The following is a 25,050-nucleotide window of genomic DNA, read 5'->3' as shown; positions in this document are numbered from 1 at the left end:
ACCTTTATGATAAACAATGTTGAACCAGTTGCAAAAAAAACACGCTGACCCCACCTCTTACACCCTTGACTCCTGTTTCACTGTTGGAAAATGCTGTGTAAGAGTTGGACTTACTTCTACAAGACTTTGTGGGAAACCTCGTCTTCAGGAGAGTTTTCAGATCGACGTGTGTGTGTGTGTGTGTGTGTGTGTGTGTGTATCACTGTATGTGTCCGTGGAGAACTATCTGGGCATCTGGCAGCCTACTATATTTTCATCTATCAATCATTCTAAGTCTAGAGGTATAACTTTGCACTAAACTTAAATTTTGATGGGTGGAGAAGTTGCCCCCCTTGCTTTTATTGCTATATAGTCACCTTTATAGGTGTTAATACCAGGAAGTAACTGATTGCAGTCTACTCTCAAAGGGGCCTCTGTAGAGCTCTGAAGCTGACAGCTGCAGAAAACTGCCTAAAATGTGGAAAGTTGGGAGTTAACCATTTACTCAACATGGGCTGCTCTGTTCTCTGAACCAGTCATGAGGATTTCCATTTTCTGTAAAAGATGAATGATGAAGTCAGCACAGTGCATTGGGGCCCTTATCATAAGAGTCTTTCCATAAAACTTCACTTAAAATGTACATTAGGAGGAATTATAAGGTCTGTAAACATATGTATGGATGCACCACAGTTAGTTTAAAGCTGCACGAGTAAAAGTTATGTGATTCAGTGAAGTGGGATGTGAAAAGGGTTTCTCATAGTGACGATCCCAGAGTGAATAATCACCAAGCTCTGCCGTCCCCCTCTGCGCTACATAGTGTTTTAGACTTATTAAGCTCAATGTTTTTGTTTTCCCGCCAAAAGACAGAGTTCATAAGTAGCTGGTGAACATAGTGGAGTATTTAGTGACTGAAGAGCCAGATATTGAAGCTGCACTAATTTGTATTCTTATATTAACAATGTAGTGTTGAACCCACAAAGAAGAGTTTCTTCAGCTCTGTGGAGATTGTAGCTTGTGTTTTGTTTCGGTTTTACAGGCTGAAACTTTTGTTTTCTGTTCACTCTCATCACTTTCATCAACAGCAGCAGGCTCCTTTTTATAGCAAGAAAGTTTATGTACACTGTAAACCCAGTCTACGCTTCTTGCCCAGCACTTCCCAGAAGAAAAAGTTAGACTGCTAGTGAACATTGTCTCTTTAGCACATACTTCTATCAGGAGCTAACTGAAAACTGAGCTAAAAGGAGACAACAAACAAATGACCCCAAATGATTGCTGATATTGCTCTGTGTCTGACTGATGTGTACATAGGCAACTGTTTGCTAACACGTCCGTTAGCCATAAAACTCAAGAAGGTAATAAAATGTCGAGGTTGTGGCGTTTAGTTTGTTCCACTCCCATCAAGTCACCAAAAAATTGATTACTAATTACACACAGAACACAATTAGCATTAGAGTGTATGATGCCATAAATTAAAGCTGCAATTAGCATTTAAAAATACTACAGTTCTTCAGAAACAAAATTACACACTCTTAACAAATGAAGTTCTTGCGTCAGGACATGGTCATATCTCTGCAGAAAGAGTGATGAGTTGACTCTGAGGAGTTGAAAGTTTTCATTTTTAAATCAATTTTTTTTGTTATTCTTCATGAAGCATCCCGCACTCTTTTGGTAAACATATGCTTTGTGACTTGACTTTAGAAATCGTGGGAATTTAATTTCACATTTTGTTAAACAGTCGCCTCTTGCGGCCTTCAGAGCAGCCATCATGTGACGATGTCTAATGCGGCTTTAGCGAAGTCTGAATGTGGTATGAAATTGTTTTCAGCAAAAGTATTCAATCCCAGAAGAGTTTTTTCCTTATTATATCACATCTAATATTAAATCACTTGTGATCATAATATGGATATGATACCTCATGAGCACCACTTCAAATAAAGTGTTACAATCCTTTTAGTGCTGAGATCATCCCTGTTCCTTATTAAGGCCATGACACATGGAGGGTTTGAGGCAGAGGGCAGTGTTAACTTGAGCAGGATCATGGTGCATAACAGTGGGCCATGAGAAGCCAAATAATAATGATAACTGCTAACCTCATTGCCTGTTGTGTGGCACACAATGTTCCAAGTGTATCATGGTGCACGACTAATAGAGGGGGATGATCTCTTTTAGGAATGACGTATGCTTCAGGCTGCTGCTGCTGCTGCAGTTGACAGTAACCCCACTGAACTGCCTGCTTGTCCACTCGCCTCAGACACACAGATACATAAATACAGTACCTTCATTTAACATGAAGGACCCCTTTTAGTTCGTGTCTTATTTTACTCTCCATGGATGTGAATGGCTGCCTACCTTTTGAGGGCAGCGACTAACATATCTGATGACCTTAATATGCAATCTTTGTGATCAGTAATAATGACATATAATAATCTGTAATATTAAAAAATGTCGAAATAAGAAAGATGACTGACCTGTTCTACCTGTTTTCTAGATTTGTAAATGGATGGAACCCTAACAGGTTGTCATCGACTGATAAATGTGATCAGGTCAGTTAGAGAGAGGGATAGAGTAAAAGAGCAATATGTAGTATGCTAATTTGTTAATTTTAAATTAATATAAATTCAGGCAAGGATTTTCCTGTGCTTATTTGAAGTACTTGTCATTGTTCAGAACATCTCATTTCTGTATGATACTAACAATAATACTAATACTAAAACTAATACTATACTAATTCTACCTTTATTACTGGTAAACATTTTCAAAACGGAGGAAATGGGACTTGAAATGTATAATGGTAATATTCTGACCTCTAATGGCTAAAATCGTAATTGCAACTGACTCTTTTTTTTTGGGGGGGGGGGGGGGGTGAATTTAATTTTGATTTTAATTTCACTGTCATTGAAATGATTGCAGTTTTGTCAGGGTATTATATTTCCCTAATGTAGATAATATATTTTAGATTTTGTTAAATTTTATTTTTAGCTTTTAAAAAAAAACTGAAAACAACCACATTATTAAAAAAAAGAAAAAAAAAAGAAAAAGAAAAAAACAAAACGCAACCAAACAGTAATGATTACAATATGAAGCAGAAAAAAACATCATAGGTGTGGAGAGCAGATCCCCTTTTTTACTCCGTTCGATCAGATTGACTCGATTGCTCTGGTCTAGGCGTAGACCTCACAGCAGTTCTCTGATTGGTCCACACGTCCTGGCGCCAAAAGTGATAGGAGGAAGAAGAAAAATCCAACAAGAGAAGTTTATGCTCAATATTTGGAGTATATATTTGGTGTATTTGCTGCTGTTGCTCCCATTTAAGCAGAAATGGATACACAGTCGTATCTTCCCGTACAGCCTGGGGTTGGGATGGAGGAGAATTTCCTGTCTCTCGACGATATTTTGCTCTCTCATGACAGACTTCCCATCCGGACAGAATGCACTTTCCCACGTCTTGGATTCCTGGAGAAGTCTAGTGACACTCAGGACATAGCGGAGGTCGGTAACGTTATTGAGGCAAATGTACTAAACACATAGTCAGTTAAGATATTGTGAATGTATTTTTTCTGAAAATATCAGGACTATACCAAACAGTAACTCAGATATAAATGCTTTTGTTGTGTAAAGAAACGTACGCTAAACTCGATTCAATGTTTTGCTGTTTATTCTTTCCTCTTTGTATTGGTAGAGTTACATATGCGGAAGTTTTATTAATACAATTTAAGAATTAACATGACTCAGTTTAAAATCCGGCATATTTATAATTTTCCGAAAAGCTTTTGAGTCAATAAAAATTAAACTTCAACAACGTTAAGTCGCAGGTCGACATAATAGAGATAATACGACCTACCTGTGAAAATCAGACATTGATCATAATGAAGTTTTGTTTTGTGGTCAGTAACTGGATGGGGATGCATAAAACGGTTCAGTTGAGATTGAAATAGATTTTCTGTATGAAACGAATTCAAAATAATCTAGTTAAAGAAATATCACAAACAATAGAAGGATAGAAGAAGATTTTAGATTCCATGAAACTGCTTAAGTACCAGGATCCTGGTATTGTGCATGCTGGCTGATCATGGGACACAGGCCATTCAAACCTGTGCCTGCAGCAACACACATATTTGCAGTATGGACTCTAGAGTGCACGGACCATGACAGTAACTCTGAAGTCTGTTTCCTTTATGTCAGGGTACAAAGATGGAGCTTCCTCTGTGGTTGTCCAAGGGTCTGTATGAGAGAAAGAGGAGGGTGGTGTCAGTGGAGCTTCCTAAAGTGTACAGACAGGGCTGGAGGACCGTGTTCAACGCTGACCCAAACGTGGTGGATCTGCATAAGATGGGGCCCTACTACTACAGCCTGGGATCCCAGATGCTACACTTTGATAGCCCAGAGAATCCAGATATTGCACAGACACTGCTGCAGGTGAACACAACAGCTTGCACAACTATACCACAGAGGGGTTAATTTAATGTGAGAAGGTCCAAAAAAGTGCTGCTATTAAATATCAAACCTCACCACTGATACTGGTGTGATACTATTTATAATTGTGTCCAGGTCTACGCTGGACAACCATTAACAAATAATAAATATTTAAATCAGACAGGGGTCCTTGTTACACACATTATTTACACATTATTTACAAAGATTTATTTCCTTCATCAAGGACACAGCATGTCTCTGCAAACCCCTTAATAGATTTATGAAAGCAGCGTGTACTTACGACCTCTGGGAGGTGAGACACACCTGCAGGAGAGGAATTATTAAGTGTGCTTAGACTCTGCTAAAGACAATAAATTTTAAAATGAACAAATAAGTATATCATAGTGAGAAACGACTACATAAGTGCATGAGAGAGAAAGAATTGTACAAGCTCACAGACCCTAAAACATTTCTCTGGGTTGCTTTCAACGTATCAATACATGTGTGGTTAAATTTAATATGAATACATGTTGCATTGTTACCACAGCCCAGAGTCTTCACAACACATTCTCACAGATCAACAGACACTTAACAGATTTAATAACAGTCACAGCAGTGTCATTTCATACATTACAACTAGGGGGTGCACTCAGATCAGAGAATATGTCAGAATACAGTTTGTGTGATGCAGCTGTTACCAGGCAGATTGACTCTAATGTCATAACACAGGGTTGTTGCACACTTTCAAACCTTTACACTCCACAAGGTTTTCACAAACTTTAAGTGGTACATTTGGATTTTTGGATATATTTATGGACATCATCCCCATTACCTCAGCTAGTGTCCGGGGGGGTGTAGGCTTCACTATGTCAAACTAATAATGACCCTTGCCGACTTGGGTCTGGGCGGTGAGGTGCACAGACAGGGCCGGTAAAAGCTTTATGGATTTTGTGACGGTCCACAGGTGCACTGATGTGGCAGGATTTCTCCAGGTGCTCCTGATGCCCAGTCCCAGTGTGACAGACGAGTCTGTTGTCAGTGTGTTTGTGAGAAAAGAGAGAGAGAGAGAGAGAGAGAGCGGGGCAAGGAGGGGCTAAGCGAATCAATGCATGGCAAACAGTTCTACAATGAAATAAGATTTTACTGATTTGAAATGGTAAAAAAAAAGAAGAAAATCAATATGTGGATGTCAGTGTTAATATTATATATATATATATATATACACACTGTGCAGCACAGGCAGTGGCCCAGGCTCTGTGCTCAGACTAAAGAACCAAAAATATCAAGGTGGAAATCAGGAATTTCATCTGATAGCAGCTTTATAAATTAAATACAAGCTTTATTTACTGTCAAATGTTAGAACTCAGTGTAACTTAACAGGGGCCAGTTCAGTTTTTGTAAAGATCTTAAAGCTATTCACATGAAATTATACATATGTCAAGTTTAACATAAAATTTTATGTCAAAGGCTGGTTCAAAAAATGATTAATAAAAAACCCATTAATATAAAATACCTTAACTGCAGTACCTTATTATTTTTCTATTGGTTCTGAAACTCTTCATATTGTCTTTCATCAGACATTCATTGGCCGGTTCAGACGGACAATGGACTCTTCCCAGAATGCCTACAATGAGGACACATCTGCACTGGTGGAGCGTCTGGACTGTCTGGAGAAAGGTCTGTTCAGGTCCGGACAAAGTGGACTCAATGGTTTCCAGAGCTGGGAGAAGGGTCAGGCCACACAGCTCACTGCCTCCAGTCTGGTTCTCAACTACCGCAAGAGGAAGATCACAGATGTACCGCCCTGACCCCGACCTGCAGTTAACAGATGACAGACGCTGCTCAGACTCTGGTCAGTGCTTCAGAGCAGCAGCAGACTCTGACTGACTTGTGTTTTCTTTGCCCATGGACAACGTACAGTATACATTATAAATATGTTTTCTTCTTTCATTGGTTGTGCAGAAACTTGATTTCTGATGAGCATGCAGTTGATCTAGGAATATTAAATTCTTGAGACTTTGATTAATTGTTTTTTATCATATAGCAAAGTAAAGATGCCAAACGTGCTGGTGACAGATTCACAACTGTAAAGAGTTGTTTATTTTTTCTGCCTTAGGATATTTAGGCAGGTTATGCCATGTACACACCACATGACTTTCAAAGTCACCAGTTTGCATTACTGTTCACAATACTCAACATGTCTTATAAAATCATTGTGGTTTACACACTGCATGACTGATCAGTGTCAAGGGGTCACAGATTACAAGATCTTTCACCAGGAGGAATCCCCCAAGTCTGTCTGGTCTCCAAACTACATTTTGTCACGAAAACACATGATAAATGACACAGGAAATGATGAATACCATGCATGAGACAGGATTTTTTTTCTTCCAAAATGAATGTTCACATGAAACGGGCGTTCTTGTGCACTGATTTTCAGCGAAAAAACAAGGAATAAAATAAAATAATGTGGATAAGAATGGGGGATATGCGGGCAGCAGAGATTGATGTTACACAACTCCTACCCCAGGTATCCTCTCATCTCATGTGTTGTGCTGTCATTGGCTGTAGCTCAGTGCCAGTCACTAGCAGGTCACAACACTGGTCACACTAATGGATTTGGACTCCCTGATATTTAATCTGCTAAATACCTTTTGGGCATCTGCGATGTGTCAGCGAGTCTCTTGGAATGTGTCTTTGAAAATTTCACAAATAGAAATTGACCAATGTCCTTGGCAAATCATGTAGTGTGAACTAAGCATTAGTAGTAGTGGTGGGTGGCGGCTGAACTTTTTTGCTTTTGTAAATGTAATTCTGTATTAAAACTTCCATAAAGCAGGTCAACTCAGCCATTTCTAAATTGCCTAGTAGGCCCTACTGTCACATTAAAAAATATTACAGAGATAGCGCCTTGTGAACAGTGAAAATGCTATATACATATATATATATATATATATATATGTATATAGCATTTTCACTGTCACACAAGATAGAAATGAATATAATTAGTATTGTCCTACTGTCTTTAAGTGTGACATAATGTCCTGTGGTGTGACATAAAAGAACTAAAAATTAATTTTTATCTTAAAAAAAAAAACCAACAACCCAAAACACTTGTGTGTTGCATTAGGGGACAAATTGAAGCAAAAACCAACATAAAGTGTCTTAGTGAGGTGTTGGTCGCCTCGTAATGCCAGAACAACTCAACTCAGAACCAAAAAGTGACATCATCACTCCACACCATGGCTCACGGCAACTCCTAGTTTTAGTACAAAAAGGAGTCCACGGTGCACGGACTAACTCATTGTGATGTTTGATCCACAAAGTGAGGAAACTTACTGACATTAACTGTTTATTAACGCCACGGTGGCCCTGAGAGCTCGATGCACTGCAACTTAAGAAAACACATGCAAACAGACAAAAACACAAACAAGTTAATAAAACAGAAATTTGACCACACGTTCTACAAGTACTGACAAAAACAGAAGTCTTTCCAGGGGACACAAAAAAGTGATGAACCTGGATGGGACGCACTTGCATGAGTATATTAGCATATAACATATCCATGCGCACTTGTTCAATGCTTTTAACTCCAAAAGTCACAAAGCTTTGAACAACAAGTGCTATGATATATAATATAATGTAATACTGATAGTGGTAATCGTCAGACCCGTGTTAAAACTGACTCACTTCTTAATGAGTCACTTGTGCTGCTGCCTTCATACTGCAGTTGTGATTTACAGTAATCACCGCCTGAATCACTGCACCATCAAAACACTGAAGCATTATGTAATGTGGCAAAATAAAAGATATACAGCATTTCAAACAGGTTGTAACAAAGGGGGAACAGTTATCAACAACACTGAGTGAAAGACACTCAGCAGTACACCTGTTCACCACGACAAGCTATTCTCAAACTATTCTGATTGAAATCAACAGGTCCGACAGTCTAACCGCCAAAAGAGATAACCAATGATCTTCACTATACTGGTTTTCACTGCCAGTCTGTGATTGTGTTGCTGGTATTGTTTTGTCGCACTCTGAGTGTACAGTATATGTGTGAGACTGTTTTGGCCTTTAGCAGCTGATATCATTAGCTTGCCTCTAGTGGAACTGCTCGTTATCCAGAGGTGACATTCAGATACGAACGTGTGAACATTTCAAATTCCACACACTGTCCCTTCAAATTTCACAGACCTCACTGACAATAACTGTTTTATTATGTTCATGTTGATAATGGTAAGTGTCAGACCAATGTTAAAGCTGACTCACTTCTTAATGACTCACTTGTGTTGCTGCCTTCATAGTTGTGATTTATAGTAATCACTATCTGAATCACTGCACCATCAAAACACTGACGCATTATGTGTGTGTGTGTGTGTGTGTGATTGTGTGTGTGTGTGTGTGTCTGTGTGCGCCTGTGTAATGGGTTTTAAAAGTGAAATGTCTCTTGAAAAGTGTTTTGTGTGCATGCACCAGCATGCATGCAGCCTGCTGCAGTTGCTCCTGCTCATTTTCTTATTTTACCAACTTTTTTAGCTTTCTTCTTCTTTTGTCCCATTATTTAAAGCTCCATATTTGACACTTCTTCTGTGTTTTATTTGAAGTGTTGATCCATAAGAAGATATATTTGTGGTTTTAAGAACCAAAAACCATCTCAATGTAGTTTTGCATCTCCTCTCTCAGGCTTCTCTCAGTAGTAACAACAGGTCGTGAGCCAATCAGAAGAGAGGAGGCTCTGAGCCTTTCTTCCAGTTGGCTGACTGTTTTCTCAGTGATCTAATAAAAATATAGCAGATGTCAGGTAAACATTCAGAGAAACCAAATCCTGCAGGGTTGGATGGTGGGTCAGGTGGGAGGGACTTGGAGCATGGCCGAGGGTGGTGACTGCTTTGTTGTGACATCACAAAGTTGCAGAAGTCCTGACGGCTGGTTTTAAGGCTCAGTTTCTGAATACAGGCTGTGTGCATTTCTCTGTGGACTGAGGCTTTGATACTTTCACAGTATTTATACAGAACCTAAACCTGCTTTATAATCAAACAACACATGGACATCTACATTTAGACTATATGGGACCTTTGAGCTGCTTTTAAATTTCTGCAGCAGAGACATTGAACTGTTAGCCTCGGGGCTATCCATACATGTCCATACATGTTGTTTACATCCACCTGTAACCCAGCAACCATGTGTGACCTCATCCATTCTGTTAAATCAAGACACTAAACTCTGCTTCCTTCATGATCTCCAGGGACTTCAACTGGAAAAAACTCTCCTCACTCTTACTCGAGGACTGGTGATTTTATCTCACACTGAACGTTTTGCACATTTGCATTATTATTACTACTATTTATAATCTTTTGACTGTTATTGTATCACTTAATTAAGTTTTATTATTTTTCTAGGTGAGAAAGTTAAGGGTCATCTCAGCGGCTCGCTGCCCAGCTCCATGGATGGAGCTCCATCAGGTTTCCCCTGATTCAGCTGAGGCCATCTGCACCATTGTGCTTACAACTGGAGCTAGGTTTGCCAACCTCAGCTCTTAACATGCTAAGTACCATACACTTTGGAGGCTGGACTCTACCAGAGTCGCTTTGTCCTCCACACACTATTAACAGTCTCACATGCTCAAGCTAACAGATGCTAAATGCAGACAACAACCCAGCAGAACCCTGTTTGTTGCTGGTGTGAGTATTTACAGATAACCAGCAGGCTGCTGTAACTGGTCATACATGGATTTATGTGGAAAAGGCATTAGTCTAACACATGTGAGGGTGGCCCAGTCCTAGCTGTGTGCTGAAGTGTTAAATGTGGGTCAGATGGTGGGCAGAGATAGGCGATAGGTCACTGGTGATGAAAATATTGATGTTGCCTCTGGGCTGTAACTATTGATCCTGATATGGGATTGGGCTGACAGAGCGAGGACTGCACACAAAGTATTAACATTACTGTGCTATGAAGATGTTGTGACTTGCGTACTGTGTCTTCTGATTCTTCATGTCTCTCAAAAACTTACTGGTTGAGTTCTTCATTTTTCAGACAAACATTTGATCTTTTTTCTACCTGTCTTGTTTGTCAGAATTAGTCGAACCAAAGAAACCCAAAGAGATCCAGCTAAGCATAAATGACCTACGTAGGACCAAAGAGACTTTTATGGGTGTTACCATACCATACCTTACTTCCAGCACAAAGCAAACCCTGCCCTGCCTATTGGGTCAATTGCTTCCTATCAAATCATCATCAGGACTCATCAGGGCTTTTGATCAGCACACATTCCAGGTCTTCTCTCATCAGGACTGTTTACAATACATGACCCTGAAAGCATTTGGAAAGCAAGAAGGTGTTACTACCGCAGATGTCACCACCACCATCACGGAGACCTGTTTTCCTGCAATCACTGCACACACACACTGTCCCTGCACTCTGGAAAAAAACTGTAATCACACCAGTCCCAAAGAAACCTCGTCCTGTGGTTAAAATGATTATCAGCCTGCAGTTTTAACTTCTATAATAACGAAATGTCTCGTCTTATATTGTTTCTTTACTTAGAGCCCAATGTTGGATCCCTTGTAGTTTGCATTTACAAAGAATGATTGTCAGGGACCAAGCAGTGAGGCAACAAAAACACAGAAATTGTTAAAAAAACAGGGTGTTTATTTACCCAAAAGAAACAAAACAAGAGTGTAATAACTTCAGCTAAACAGGTCAACAAAACATAACTATACTCAAGATACCAACTAAATAAGGGGTTAACTAAACAACCTGACCCAACACAATGACACACGAGGGAACACATATAGTGGCTTGGCCAAATCATCCTGAGCGGAGAACGAAGTCGCACCCCCAATCCAAGCTTACCTGTTCTTTCTTTTGGTATCCAGGATGGTGGCACGTGCGTGTTAGTGCACGTCTGTGTGAATGTGTTAAACCATTATTCCTACCCACGTTCATAAAGGGTCCAGCTTGACTCAGAACTGTCTCTTCTTCTTCTCCATGTGTAAGTAACTTGTCGGCTACATAATGTTACATGTGTGTTTTAGTGATCGGATACAAAAGACATGTTAATGTTAGATAACTTGTTGTTAACCGCATCATCAGTGTGTTTCGCAAACGTTGCTACCGCTAGCTAGCTAACTGTCAGCGTTGCTGTGGAGCATATCACAGCAATGCTAGCGTGGGCTAACGGTTGTGGTTGGATTGATGTTTTGTCGGCTCTCGTGAACACAGGGTGACTTTATTCAGTTGTGCTTCTTGTTTTGTGTTTAGCGGCCACTTTCACTGAGCTGGTGCGACATTTAGTGGCACATTCTAGTAGAAGCAGCCATATCACACCAATCCTTGCCACCATTCACTAGTTACCTGTGAGTTTTAGAATTGATTTGAAGATTTCTTGCTTGTTTTTAAAACCTTGAATCGTCAGGCTCATTCCTGTATTTTCCCAAGAGCCTGACTGCTGCCTTAGATCCTTTGGCTAATGGTTCACATATCTGAGGAAGAGAAACTCAATATTCTCTTTTCAGTCTCACTGACTTTTATTCTAAGGCTTTTACTTTACTGGTTGTATTTGTAGTAATTATTTTAATTATTTCATCTTGTTTAATATTTTATGCACTTTGTAACTGTGTTTTGAAATGTTTCTCCTTCTTCTTCTCATGGAGGCACAAATCAATCAGTCTCACTCGCAGGGTAATATTTTATGGTGAGAAATCTGAACAGTGTGAACTGTGGCTGGATCTAACCATCACTGTCTGATTACCCTTCTCTGCAGGCAGATCTATTACAGGCCTTTCATTACATCTGTCTGTGGGTCCTGGTGGGCAGTCTCAGCCAAAGGTTTAGCTGAAGCAAAGGGCAGACCGAGGGGAAGCGTCCAGGAAGCTGACATACAAGACACTAATGCTGCCTCTGGCTTTTGTCTACTCTAAGGGCCTCTGACATTTGGTATTTGTTGGGAAACCATTTGTGTACACGATAAAATGCTGAGAGGAGCCCTAGGCTTATTCTGTCTCCCTCTGTTGCACCCTCTCACTGTCGCTCATTTTCTACATATAAGTACCTAAATTGTAATGACGTTTTCATTCTATTCTTCTTTGCATTCACTGGATCTTTGAGTCAGCCCTGCAAATAATTTCATCACTTTCTCTCACTGAGGAGACGTTGTGCAGGCAGGGTTTCTATTCTGAGCAGGGCCACCAGTACACCATACTATGCAATTAACATTTTATCATCTCCACTTCACAGCCTGCGCCAGTGACTCTTGATCTAGAGCACATGGATTTGCAAAGAATAAGTAGTTAATAAGTAGTTAGGTTCCACACAGTTAATGAATTAAAGTTGACTGTTGTACTTCTATTGAAGTTGTTGTTATCCGTAGTTGTTGTGGTTATGTTTTCCACTGTGAAGAGTTTCCATGTGCAAAGGCACCCAAACTGTCAGATCAGAGAGCTCTGTGTTTTGTTTTGTTTTTGGCTTATTTCAGAGAAAAGTTGGTCTGAGTGAGTCTATTAGGCAGATGAGTTACTGCCGACGTGAAGTGACAAGTTACTGTATTTACCATAACAACATTGCCCTAGTTAGCAGAATCCAGTCCCCGAGGAACAGCACTGGACTGTGTAGTGTCTACAATAATAGTTGCAGGTCACATAATACCCTGGAACCATCGGTGAGCAAGTTACTTGAAAAATATCAGTTATTTATTACTAAATCAAAATTACTCAACTCCAAAAGTATTTTTTTCAGTACTTTGTTTCAGTACATGTCAAAGGTGCTACAGTTTCTGTATTTAATGTGTAGAAATAGAAAGCAAAACATCGTGACTGGGGTTGGAGATAGCATCACCCCTGTGACTGCACACAGTGTCTGGACACCCTCCAACTCTCAATATACCCAGGTGTTTTTGTTATTGTAGGCTTACCATGGGGGATGATACTCCCCAGTGTGACCCCTGACACAGCTCGGTGTTTAGCTGCCTTGTATTCTGTGTTTTCTGGCATCTTTTAGGATTTTGTTGAGATTTTAACATCAACACTGTTACACGTAGAGAGCGTCTTGCTTGTGATTACAAGTTAATGTCACGTAAAAGGACTCTGCTCACAACTGGCACAGCCATCTGCCGCCAACCAAGGTAGGCTTGCCTAATCACGGAACTACCTGAGATACCTCTTGATTTACTTTGAGGACACAGGCGGAAAAATATGGAGGAGAATAGTTATATGGTTGTTGTTTTTCCTGACTACTGCTGCTACCAAGTTGACAACGGTTTTCTGGCCCAATTCAACACATCTGCCAAAGTTTTTATGTATCTCTCCTTTCAGCATCCAGATCATCTCATTAACCTGACTGCGTGTAACATACTACAGTACACAACATTACCCTGCTGGAAATGACTGTGAGTGTCCTGAATGAACAGTTAACGTTACTAGAAGAAAAACCTAATTAATCTTCTTCGCTTGTTGACGATCCTGTCTCTCTGTAAATCAGTAATCATAGACATAAAAACTGAGCTGAAATCCATTGAGCTCCTTATCTTGGATCTTGGTGCTGCAGGGCAGGATGAAGGTTTCCCTTCTTCTTGATGACTGTAATTCTCCTCAACCACTTTGCTGCTCTGGCTAAGGTCACTGACGACCCCGCCTCCTTACTTTCTCCTGTTCTTTAGACCAATTGGATTATAGCATCATCCAACAAGCCCTCCCTGCCCACCACTTCCAGCTCCCAATGTAGCTCTCCCATTGGCAAATGTCCCTGACTATCAGCCTCACTATCTGTATGTAGTAGTAATCCTGGAGCTAACTGCATTCACACACCTGGTAACGCTGCTGGTACAGCCAACCCCTCCCTGTCCACGCTGCTGTCAGACCACAAAGCCACTTCTTCCATTGATACCAATGTGGCTAGCATAGCTATCACAGTGATTGCTAATCACCGGCTTCTTCCCAAACTCAATGGTACAATGGTACTAGAAACAATAATAAGCCTGAAGCTCTGATCTTAGGCGACATAATCATCAGATTAGTCAAGTTTTGAGAGCCTGGGCAAACACTGTCTAGCTGGTCCCACCCCCACTATGTAAACCAGATCTGAATGTGTCAGCCATCTTTTTGGCCTCAATCAGTGGTTGCAAAACTTCTTAACAGCAACAGGTTAGAGTTTTATCAGACATTATGATTCATTTTGGACTGTGTGTGGTTTATATAAAACTGATAGCTTCCATCCAAACTGGAAAGAGCCCAGGGGCCTCATTATAGAAACGTCCTATCTTAAGTCTTAGATTAAGATAGGAGGAATATAAGATATAGATATTTCCCAATTTGGTTTGACAGAAACAAATCCTAACTACTTTTAGGAATCCTATCTTATCTTACTTCATCCCTCCTCAGGTTAGGACATCCTAAATACTCAATCCAACATTGCTAATCAACTCTTACATCTGTTACATAGCAACAGATTCTACTCTTCTCCTCTCATCTCATCTTGCTGTAACCCTTTTTGTAACCCTTTAGATTTCCCATTGAAATATGCAAAAATTGGAACAAAAACAACAATGGGTACTTGACCCAGTCTGCCCTGGGCGCTGCACTCTGGTTGTGTATGCATGCTATATATTGCACATTTTTGTGTGTTTTCTTGTCTGTATCCAGATGTAAATATACAGGAGTTCTGTGCTCATGTTGTTGAATTTTGAGCTCAGTTTTGTTTTATTTGTTGTTCTGGGTATTTTGTTTATAATGTTTTTTAATCAAATTTATCTCAGTGTCTGTGGCCCACCTCATAGACACCTATGCTCTGTCTGAATCCCATCAGGCAGTAAACTACCTGGTCTGGACATTTCAGGAAAGCTCCCTTGAGTTCAACTTTACCGAGACCAAGGAGCTTTGCTGTGGGAACCCAGAGAAACCAGACTCATAACAGCCGTCAACCCCTCAGTATCGAAGGCCAGCTGGTAGAACAGGTGCAATGTCAGCAAGGACATCTTATCCCTGGTTTACAGGACAATGAATCTATACTCCCCTTCAACATTTCAGCCTGTTACAGCACCCTCACCACCAAATAAAACTATAATCCAATAACTACACAGGCTAGCAAAATAATTGGTTCACCCCAAACTCCCTTATCTGAACTGTGCACCTGGTCAGTAATCAGGAATCCTTCCATCAGTGCTTCCAGTTACTGCCATCAGGTCGACGCCACAAAGTCCCACTGGCCCCGAAAAACATAGACAAAAAATCTTTTATTCCCTCTGCGATCATCATCTGAACAGATTAAAAATAGGTAGCCTACTGTAGTCTGACCTGTTTAACACTGCTCTTGTCTAGTTTTATTAGTTTTTAGTCCTATTCTATGTGTGTGTGTGTGTGTGTGTATGTGTGTGTGTGTGTGTGTGTGTGTGTGTGTGTGTGTGTGTGCAGTTTAAATGTGCACTATTGTTGTGCCTTAGGAAAACTTGTGTTACTTTGTGACAGACAATAAATTTATCTTGAATCTAGACATTAATGCATTTTCTACAATTACTAACTGTATTTCATTCTTTATACTTGGCATGAAGACAAAGCATACACAAGAGTGAACGCAGAAACATTTCAATCAGGAGCGATTTCATTCTGAGTCAACGAATAAACTTTTATTGCCACGTGCAAAACAAGGGAGGAAAAGTGAGAGATGTGAGTCTTAAGCCATAAGACCCCAACGTGATGTCGTCATATTTAAAAGGGGTTGAGGCTGTGTGAAATTTAGGAAACCCCCCAGGACAATGTGACTGGCTCATTGATGAGATCTGATTGGTCACTGAAAACACCCAAAGTCAGCTGATTACAAGAAGTGGGGTGAGAGAGAGAGAGATTGAGAGAGAGAGAGAGAGACAGAGACAGAGGGTGAATTGTGACTGAATGAGGCATAAAGAACTTAGCTTCACTAAAGGGAATAGACTCCAAATACAAAAACGCTGCAAATATGAAAACTTATTTAAGACTGAAAGAACAATTCATCTGTTGATTATTTTCCAATAAATTATGTAGATTATACACTATATGTAAATAGTGAAGAACTTTAACAGCCACAGGTGAATTGTTCAGAAAGCTTGTTTTGCCCAGCAGCAAAACCCAAAGATTTCCACTTTATAGGAGAAACTTGTAAACATGTAAAGGTTACAGCATCTTTTTCTTCCCCACTGTGGTGTATCCTCTGCTTCTCTTTTTAATCAGCCTTATCTTATCTTTTAAATCCTCTATTATCTCCTGTCTAAAACCTGCCCCACCCTTTCACCCCTTGTGATGATGCCCCAGTAGAGAGGGGGAAGTGCAGGAGGAGAAGAAGAGAGCTTATACAGATGACAATAGACAGCAGGAAAGGGACAGAATGTCAAGAATGAGGAGGAGAAAGACAGAAAAAGGAGAGAGGGAGCAGTGAGCTCTGCAGCAACCAGCCACATCTCAGCGATGAGGTGTGAGGATTAGCTGTATCTGAAGCAACGCCCCCGCTATGCTCTCCAAATGAGTATTATCTCCCCCTCAACCCCCCCCCCCCCCTCCTCCTCCTGCATTGGCACAAGAGCAGCAGCTCATACAATGCCATGTTGTCAGGGTTGGTAAGAGGAGGGAGTCCAACGCGTATTATGTGTAGCAGGTGGCAGGCAGCCTGAGGAAAAAATAGGCAGCTATTTGGTAGATGGTGATGTGCGTGTCTGACTATGCAATAGTGATACAAGTATTTGGACTGGGTAGTGTGATTGCTTTGGACTCTATAATTTACTATAAAGGGATGGTTGGTCAGAAATTACACAATACAACATTATTGTTCTGGTCATGGTTATCTTTTATATTAGTTTGCACTTATCAATATTTCTTTATGTCATCAGTGGGACAAATTATTATGTGTAACATGAAAGGTTTCACTAATAGTGATGAACCCACAGAGAATTACCGTCCAACCCTGCAGGCCCCCTCAGCTCTGTGAAGTGTTTGTTTAGCATCTCTCAGCTCATTCTTCTAGTTTAAAGGGCCTATTTGCCAGTTTCTGCCAGTGAATGTGGTCTCTTGCACTTTCTTGCAGCAGGTGGTGGTGATTGTCACTTGACAAGATCTTAAGCCATCATTGCATTTACAAAACAAGAGGTCATAATATGCCCTCTGAGCAGTGCTACGTCTTCAGGGCAGATTGGAACAGTGAGCATGGCTAGCTGCTAGCTGGTTAGCATGCTAAGTTAAGTAGAAGAAAAGATGTGATAGGTAGAAGAGTTAACATTGTCATTGCTTTCCACCACTGTAGACAGCCCTTAGTGAGTAAAGGACTGATAAGAACTGGTAAGTAAACAGCTGTTAATGCTAATGCTAGCTATGTAGTCCCCTCGGGAGTTAGTGAGAATCAAGACAGAGCTAAAATGAGATTGAATCTTGGATTTACCTTTGTTTGGTTGTCAAAAACCCAATTCTAGATTAATGCTAATGTTGCTCTGTGTCTGCTAGACAGGAAATTGTTTGCTATCATATTTGCTACATCGACCATGTAAAGCAATATAATACATTTTCTGCTTTGTGTGTAGTCCAACCCGCCATGTGGACAACAAAACACCAACAAAAACAATGGAACTATAGCATCACTCTAACAGCATTCTGATTCAATCTCACACAAATAATCCTTGATGATGAAGACCTTGTGTTATGATTAAAAACTTGGGAAATTTTTCAGCCAATATGGATGAGAATATCAAATCAAATCATTAACAGCCACTCAGCTTGCATGTCAACAGTCGACCCATCTTCTTCTGTCTGCCGATGAATACCATGCAATATGGTTGAAAACTCCACAAAAAAGCTGTTGAGTAGACCTTGAGTTGGATTGTTTGGTTTGAATGCTGTATCAGATGCTTTTACCTCCAAGCGATAATAGAAAAAAACAACAACTATATTTTGTGTGTTTCTTGACATCAAGATTGTCATGCATCTCTACAAAATATTACCTCTCAGCTGCTTCAGTTGTAAATGATCAAAATGGCTTTCGTCTTCCAAAAAATCAACCTGTTCAAATTCTATTCATCTTAAATTTGTGATTTTTGAAAATCTTACATACTTACTGTTTCTTATATTAATTAATACTCCTTTTGAATTAAATATCGACATCATCCACATCAAAGCAGCATGTCTATAGAGTCCAAACATCAGTGTTTGCATATGTAGAAAGTGTCTTGTTGCTTGGAGGGTGGTTATAATATGTAAACATGTAATTTCTTTTTACCAGACAAAAAATTAAATTCATCCACAGTCATTACTGTAAAACTTTACTCATGTAGCTGAAAGGAATCACAACATTTTAACTGGAGCTTTTGTAGGAACAGTTCACGTTTCATCAGCTGTTACCTGCAAGGACACCCTGGGGTGCCCACAGCGAGCTCAAGCGGTGCACTGAGGTTTCAACAAAGGTTAAAGAATTCAGTATTACACACAGTAATTCAATTCATTAGGATTCAGTTCATTTAGTCTCAAAATTATACAGTTTAGACCAGGTGGATTTGTATGTGACATTTTGAAGCAATCAATGCTTTGACGTGTGAGAACTTTTTTATAATACAAGTGCCAATCAGAGATCAGAAATGCTAGGATGAATGTCTTTGTAATGGTAGTGGTGAATAGGGAGATTATTACGTAACAAAATGTGAGGTAACAGGTTGCATCCTAAAATGGTGCAAGTATAATTTGTAGTCCCAGGACAAAGATATTCAACAGCTTACATTATTTCAGCATTCAGCTCCTCCAGCTCCCGTCAGTCTGACCCTCATGTTTACACTTCAAGAAGTTGTTTTCTCTGGGTGCTTTTCATTTGTCTCCAAGCAACATTATGCAACAATTTCAAATTGAAATAACAGCTTCAAAATCATTTTGATGCTACACTGACTTAATAGGGAGAATGGCGCTCCGGCTCCAGTCAGTGTTACTCAGGAGTAACTTCCATGAGTGAAATGCAGTGTGTCCTTTTCTCTCAGTTAATGATGACATCTGCACTAATTACAGATTTCTGCGAGGGATGGTCTTGTGTGTTCTTGCTCAAGCCTCCTTCAGGTCCCTGCTCCCACAAAAAGGAATAAGAGAATCGAAACATCCTTCATGATAGTGGACCCAAAACAATTTCTGGGTAGCAAGAAGACTTGAAACAAGGTAATAAGAAGAACCCCCTCGTCTACGTAAAGGAGCTTCAAATAAAATGGAGGAAAAACAGGTCACATTATTTAAAGGCTTCCCAGTTATTTATGATAAAACTTTAAACAAGACTTAAATAACAATATGTGTGAAAATAGATCAAAAGCTACAGATTCGAATGCTTATATTTAGTATTAGATACTATAAATTTATTAAGATTCATTATAGAATATTCTAAAAAAAATCAGACCCCTCAGGGTCCCCTACAGATGTCTTGCCTAGGGCACCAAAATGAGCAGAGACGGCCCTGTTGTGTTGGCAGCAGACACACTTACAGCTCCTGTGGCATTACTGCACAGAGTGAGTGCTTTTTAGACTGGATCAATGGGAATGGACGTAGGGGACAGACATGCCAGGGGGCTGGCTTTGTGACAAGGCCATGCTGAGTTCTGTGTGTTTGCACAAAGAGATATAAATAGATTTAAAGTCAGTTTCAGGGGGAGGTCAACAGGGATTTCAGTGATTTTGATGGTGGGTGAGGGTTTGGGTCCAGGGAGAGGTGGCTGTGCCATGTGGTGGATCTTTGGGTAACATGAAAGACCACAAGCACGAACACAGATACACTATTACACAACAGAAGATTATAAATTGTAGTGCTTTCTTCTATATCACACATAATTGTAAGAGATAAAAGGCGATTGGCAATATGCAATGAGAAAAGCAAAATACTACCCTGTAGCTACATCAGGAGTCAAGTCCATTCAAAACCCAATATCTGAAATCCCAAATTTGCCTCAAGGGGCTTAACAGTATGTACATCATACACCACCTCTGTCCTTAGACAGTTGAATCATGTAAGGAAACTGCCCCCAAAAAACTTTAATGGAACAAATATGGAAGAAACCTCAGGAAGAGCAACAGACGAGGGATCCCTCTTCCATGCAATAGATGTCATGTGTACAGAAGAGAACAGTGTAGCAGATTTACAGTATGGACAATCAGAATGGTAACATTATAGATTTTAATGAAGAATATGATCTGGAAGGACACTGAGCAGCTTTGAGGTGCCACCAACAGACTGGACCTGAGCCACATGAGCTCCTCTCCACCATGAAGACCTGGACAGAGGACAGAAAGAGGAAAAGACAAACACACGAGGTGAAACCCAAGCACATCATTCGCACGTCTAGGTGAAGGAAACAAACACACAGAAAGAGAGAGACAAGGAGGAGGCTGGGACTCCTGAAGGATGAAGATCCAGGTCTAAAACATCTGGAATGAGGCACTGACAACCAGGAGAGGTCCCAGGACAGCTGAAAATACGGAGAGAAAGAGCGAGAGCGAGAGCGAGGCACAATGCCATGACGCTCATGTGCCTGAGCGAATAAACAAACATAAAGAAAGAGATGTTGTGGTTTTCAGAAAGTTTACAGTAATCTCTTCTGCAGGACCAGAATGGTTAATGGATTCTGTGAGACTGGTAACAGGTACAAAGCCTGAAGTGATCAACGAAAAAGCCACTGACTTGAAGTTAAGAAATAAAGATGAGTTCCACATTTGGATTTAAATGCCTCAATAGATTCAGACAGTCTGGTGTCAGCAGGGAGGTTGTTCCAGAGGAAGGGGCATGATAGGAAAAAAGGAAAAAGCTCTGCAGCCAGCGGACTTCTTTTTAATTCTGGAGACAGACAGGAGCCCGGTATTCTCCGACCGAACAGCATGGGGTGGAGTTAGGAGATAAAGCATGTCCATTTAAAATTTTGTATGTCATTAGGGGCAGCTTAAAGTCTGATCTGACATGACATTTTCTGGATTTTGTAAAAATTATAGCTAAGAACCATTTGAAGACTTTTAGTACAAGAACCAGAAAACAAAAACTGACATGGACAGAAAGACAGATTTTAGCTGTTACGTAGGTGGAGGTCTTGGTGATGTTTTTAATGTTGTGATCAAAAGAGAGGGTTAGATCGAACAACAAGTAACACCATTCACCACTTTAGTAAGTGCAGTTTCAGTGAAGTGTAGTTTCAGGCCCTGGAGGATGAAAAGGCCTTTGGGGAAGGGGTCTCAGACTTTAGGACCTCACTTATGTGTTGATTAAGGAGAGAATAATTCTCCCAGCATAATCCTTGTAGCTAATCAGAGTCGCTGAGAGCTCTCTCAAAGAGAATAGTCTTTCAACCAAATCCCACTGTAAAAACATATGCTGGAAAATGGTCAGTTCCTTTACATAAGTGTCTCTGATTGAAATTAAAAGTCTTAGTTGGTTGTTTGGTTGAAAGAGCCTATGACTGAAAGTTAATATCTAATTTGCCAGGCAGAGAACAAAACAATTTTAAGACTTAGATGTAAAAGCTTGTGACATGTCAACAGATGTCAAATGATTCCAAATGACACAAACATGTCAGAAAAAGCTGCCGCTAGCTGTCAAAGAATTTATAAAGGGATCTCATCTCTCATCCTTCAGACTTGTCACGTAGCATCACACATGATTCGCAGTAGGTAGTCACCTTTTCTCCGAAAAAAACTTTACATTTAATTTTATAATTTCGCATTCAGCTGACATTGTGGTCTACAGCAATTTGCAGTAAACTAGCTGGGTCTCAAGTTTTTTGCTCCAGGCCTTTTTTGGGGACAGGCTACATGACTGTTGATGGACACACTGGGAAATTGCAGAGATTGAGCCCGTGGCTGTCAAGACACTGATCACTGACAGTCTCCAGCCTCACTCTTGGGCGGCCTACTGGTTTAGAGGTTGCTACAGTCTGATGACTACAACTGAGATTAGCCTGTTAGCATGTACCACAATGAGGAAGTACGTATAGAAGTGAACTTTTACATTTCTATTGATGTAAACACACAAATGGAGAAACAAATATAGGTCAAAACTACAGCATATGGCATCATAGGCCATTTGTATTTTTCCTAGTGTAAGTTGGTTTTAGGTTTTCATCTGTTTGTTTCTGTCCTATTCTCAGTGCTCACATATACAGTATTTTAATACAGCTGAATTCCTAATAAAACTGTTCTCATTTACATGTTTTTCTGTTTGTGTTGCCAGACAATGGAACAAGTTCACACCAAATCATTTTGAAAGAGCAACAACCAATGGGGTAACTCCAATACTCAGCTGGCTGACAAATATTTTAACCTTTTTAGTCAGTCATGCAGCATTCGGCTGACCAATGGTGTAACTTCATCAGTCAGTCAGTCAGTCAGTCAGCAACAGACTTGTTCATAGGGCTAGCCACACTATTGCTGTCCAAGTTTTTCAATTTACGTTTTATCAAAACAGCTTAAGACCAAAAAACAGAAAGCACAAATACACACATCTGCACACATATGCACACAAAAATAAAATCAAACAGTAAGCCTGAGGTTAAAGAAAAAAAAAGATAATATATTTGCTTAGGAGTTCATTCCATCACTAAGTGTCCCTGGCAGATTTCTACTTCTGCCTTCAACATACAAGATTAACGTTTCTATTCATTGTGCTCGCTTTATATCTTGGACAGTACAAATCAACTCTTCAATTAAGTGTCTGATGAGATTCAAATAATTACAGTTCACTCACAACAGCTGCAGACAACGTAGTGCAACAGCAAAGAGAGTGCACTCATAATATTCTTAATTATTCTTAATTATTAATATATAAATGACAGCCTGAAGAGTGTGTAAACTTGAATCTGTATTTCTGAGAAAGATTTTTTTTTTCTTTTTAATAATTATTGAGCCTACTCATAATGTGGATCACAGACAATTAGTACTTACCAAATGGTACAGAGCCTTTTAGCCTCTTTTAACTAATTGTTTTGTTTACAGAACACTGACTGTATGGTCCAGTTTGTCCACAGCAGCCTCAGATTTGTGTTCTTGGCCATTCTCCTCTCACCTCTCATCAGCAAGGCATCTCCAGAGAAGCTGACACTCTTTTTGACATCATTCTGAGTAAAATCTCTAGAGACTGTTGTGTGTGAAAAGCCCAGGAGATCAGCACTTTCAGAAATACTCCATTCAGCTTGTCTGGCACCAACAATCATGCCAGTGTTAAAGTCACTGAGATCAAACTTTTTCCTCATTCTGATGTTTGATGTGAAGATTAACTGAAGCTCCTGACCTTTATCTGTGTGATTTTATGTGCTGCACTGCTGCCACATGATTGGTTGACTGGGTAATCGCATTAATAAGGAGATGTACAGGTGTTCCTAATAAAGTGCATGCTGACTATGTAGTACTATTCAGATATGCCTTAAACAACTCAAACTGCATCACATTAAATGTTCCATAACACCTGCATATGCTTATTGAATGAAGGGTTGAAGCATGCTTCTATATAGATATATCAAATACATTTAAATTAGATTTGACTTCAGTGTGATTGTTGAAAGCTATTTGATCAAGACGAGTCAGATAGCAGAGAGTGTTTTGGCAAGCTCTCTGTTAGTTTGAAGCTGCTGTCTAGTCAATCAGACTGTGGTGTGCTAAGTAGGTCACACTGTCTATGAGAATAGAGAAACACACACAAGGCGGGAAAAAGGAAGGAAATGATGCTAGGATGGATGGATGAATAAACAGACAAATAGATGGCTCAGGTTCAATTTTCCCAATTCTGAATCATCATGAAAACATATGAACAAAAATTGTTTCAAAAAGGGATTTTCATGCAAAGTTTCAAAACTCGGTTATAATGGCAAATATTACAGAGTCAACAGTGCACATTATTTAATGACCTGAAAGCATAAGTCAACTAAACATTCACCTACTACTTGCATGTGGATGTGGGATGTGTACAACAGTCACAAGTTAATGCAGTTTAATTACATTTCTTAGCTACAGTCCATAGGGAGCAAAATGCTTTAAGCTTATTCTTTGTTACTTAGTAGTCTACATCATGAGCCAGCCGGTTCACTACTTAATTGGTTGGTTTTTATTTTCTAAATGGAAAATGCCAACATCACTGAAGCACATGACTCGCCACTCTTGGATGAAATACAAATGAAAGACATAATTTTATCCGAAAAGAGAGCTCATGCCAATTACCAACGGAAAGGGAAGAAATTGCCAAACAAATTATGGCAATTAGTGAGTTCTCTACAGATGGGAGGCAACTGAGGAAAAGGAAACATGGGGAGAAAAGTTGGTGGATGAATAATAGGAGCAACCTGATGATCATTACAAATCTGTCACTAAGTTTGACATGGTGTCATGTGTTTGAGGAGGATTTGATTTTTGCAAATGATCATTAGTGAACTGAAGTGACTCACTTTCAGTCAATGTGTCATTTCGCAATATTGCAGGGAGCAGTTATTATTTATAGAAACAGAGCTTGCTGGTTAAATAAGTGATGACACACGACAAGGTGTCATATCCAAATATGATAGATGAGGAAGAGTAGAAGATTTCTCTTCACAGAAACTATTGCTTTCTTGTGTGTGACCAAAAAGGTACTGATGTGTTTAATTAACCAATGAGGCAATAAAAATATATTGAAGACTGACTTTTTAGCTGGTGTGTTATCCTTTTAGCATATAAC

At 39.8% G+C, this 25,050-nt stretch overlaps 1 protein-coding gene across 1 annotated transcript; it reads left to right on the top strand.

The window, feature by feature from the left end:
* Nucleotides 1–2,967: 2,967 nt before the first annotated feature.
* On the top strand, nt 2,968–7,223 carry gins3 (GINS complex subunit 3). The gene is made up of 3 exons (XM_056387595.1): nt 2,968–3,468; nt 4,162–4,395; nt 5,970–7,223. The coding sequence occupies exons 1-3, from the start codon at nt 3,298–3,300 to the stop codon at nt 6,198–6,200; spliced, it is 636 nt and encodes a 211-aa protein (XP_056243570.1). The 5' UTR covers nt 2,968–3,297; the 3' UTR covers nt 6,201–7,223.
* The last annotated feature ends 17,827 nt before the right edge of the window (nt 7,224–25,050 follow it).

This window comes from Seriola aureovittata, chromosome 10 (genome assembly GCF_021018895.1).
Source record: "Seriola aureovittata isolate HTS-2021-v1 ecotype China chromosome 10, ASM2101889v1, whole genome shotgun sequence".
Lineage (NCBI taxonomy): Eukaryota > Metazoa > Chordata > Actinopteri > Carangiformes > Carangidae > Seriola > Seriola aureovittata.
This window is presented reverse-complemented; position numbering and strand designations above follow the sequence as displayed.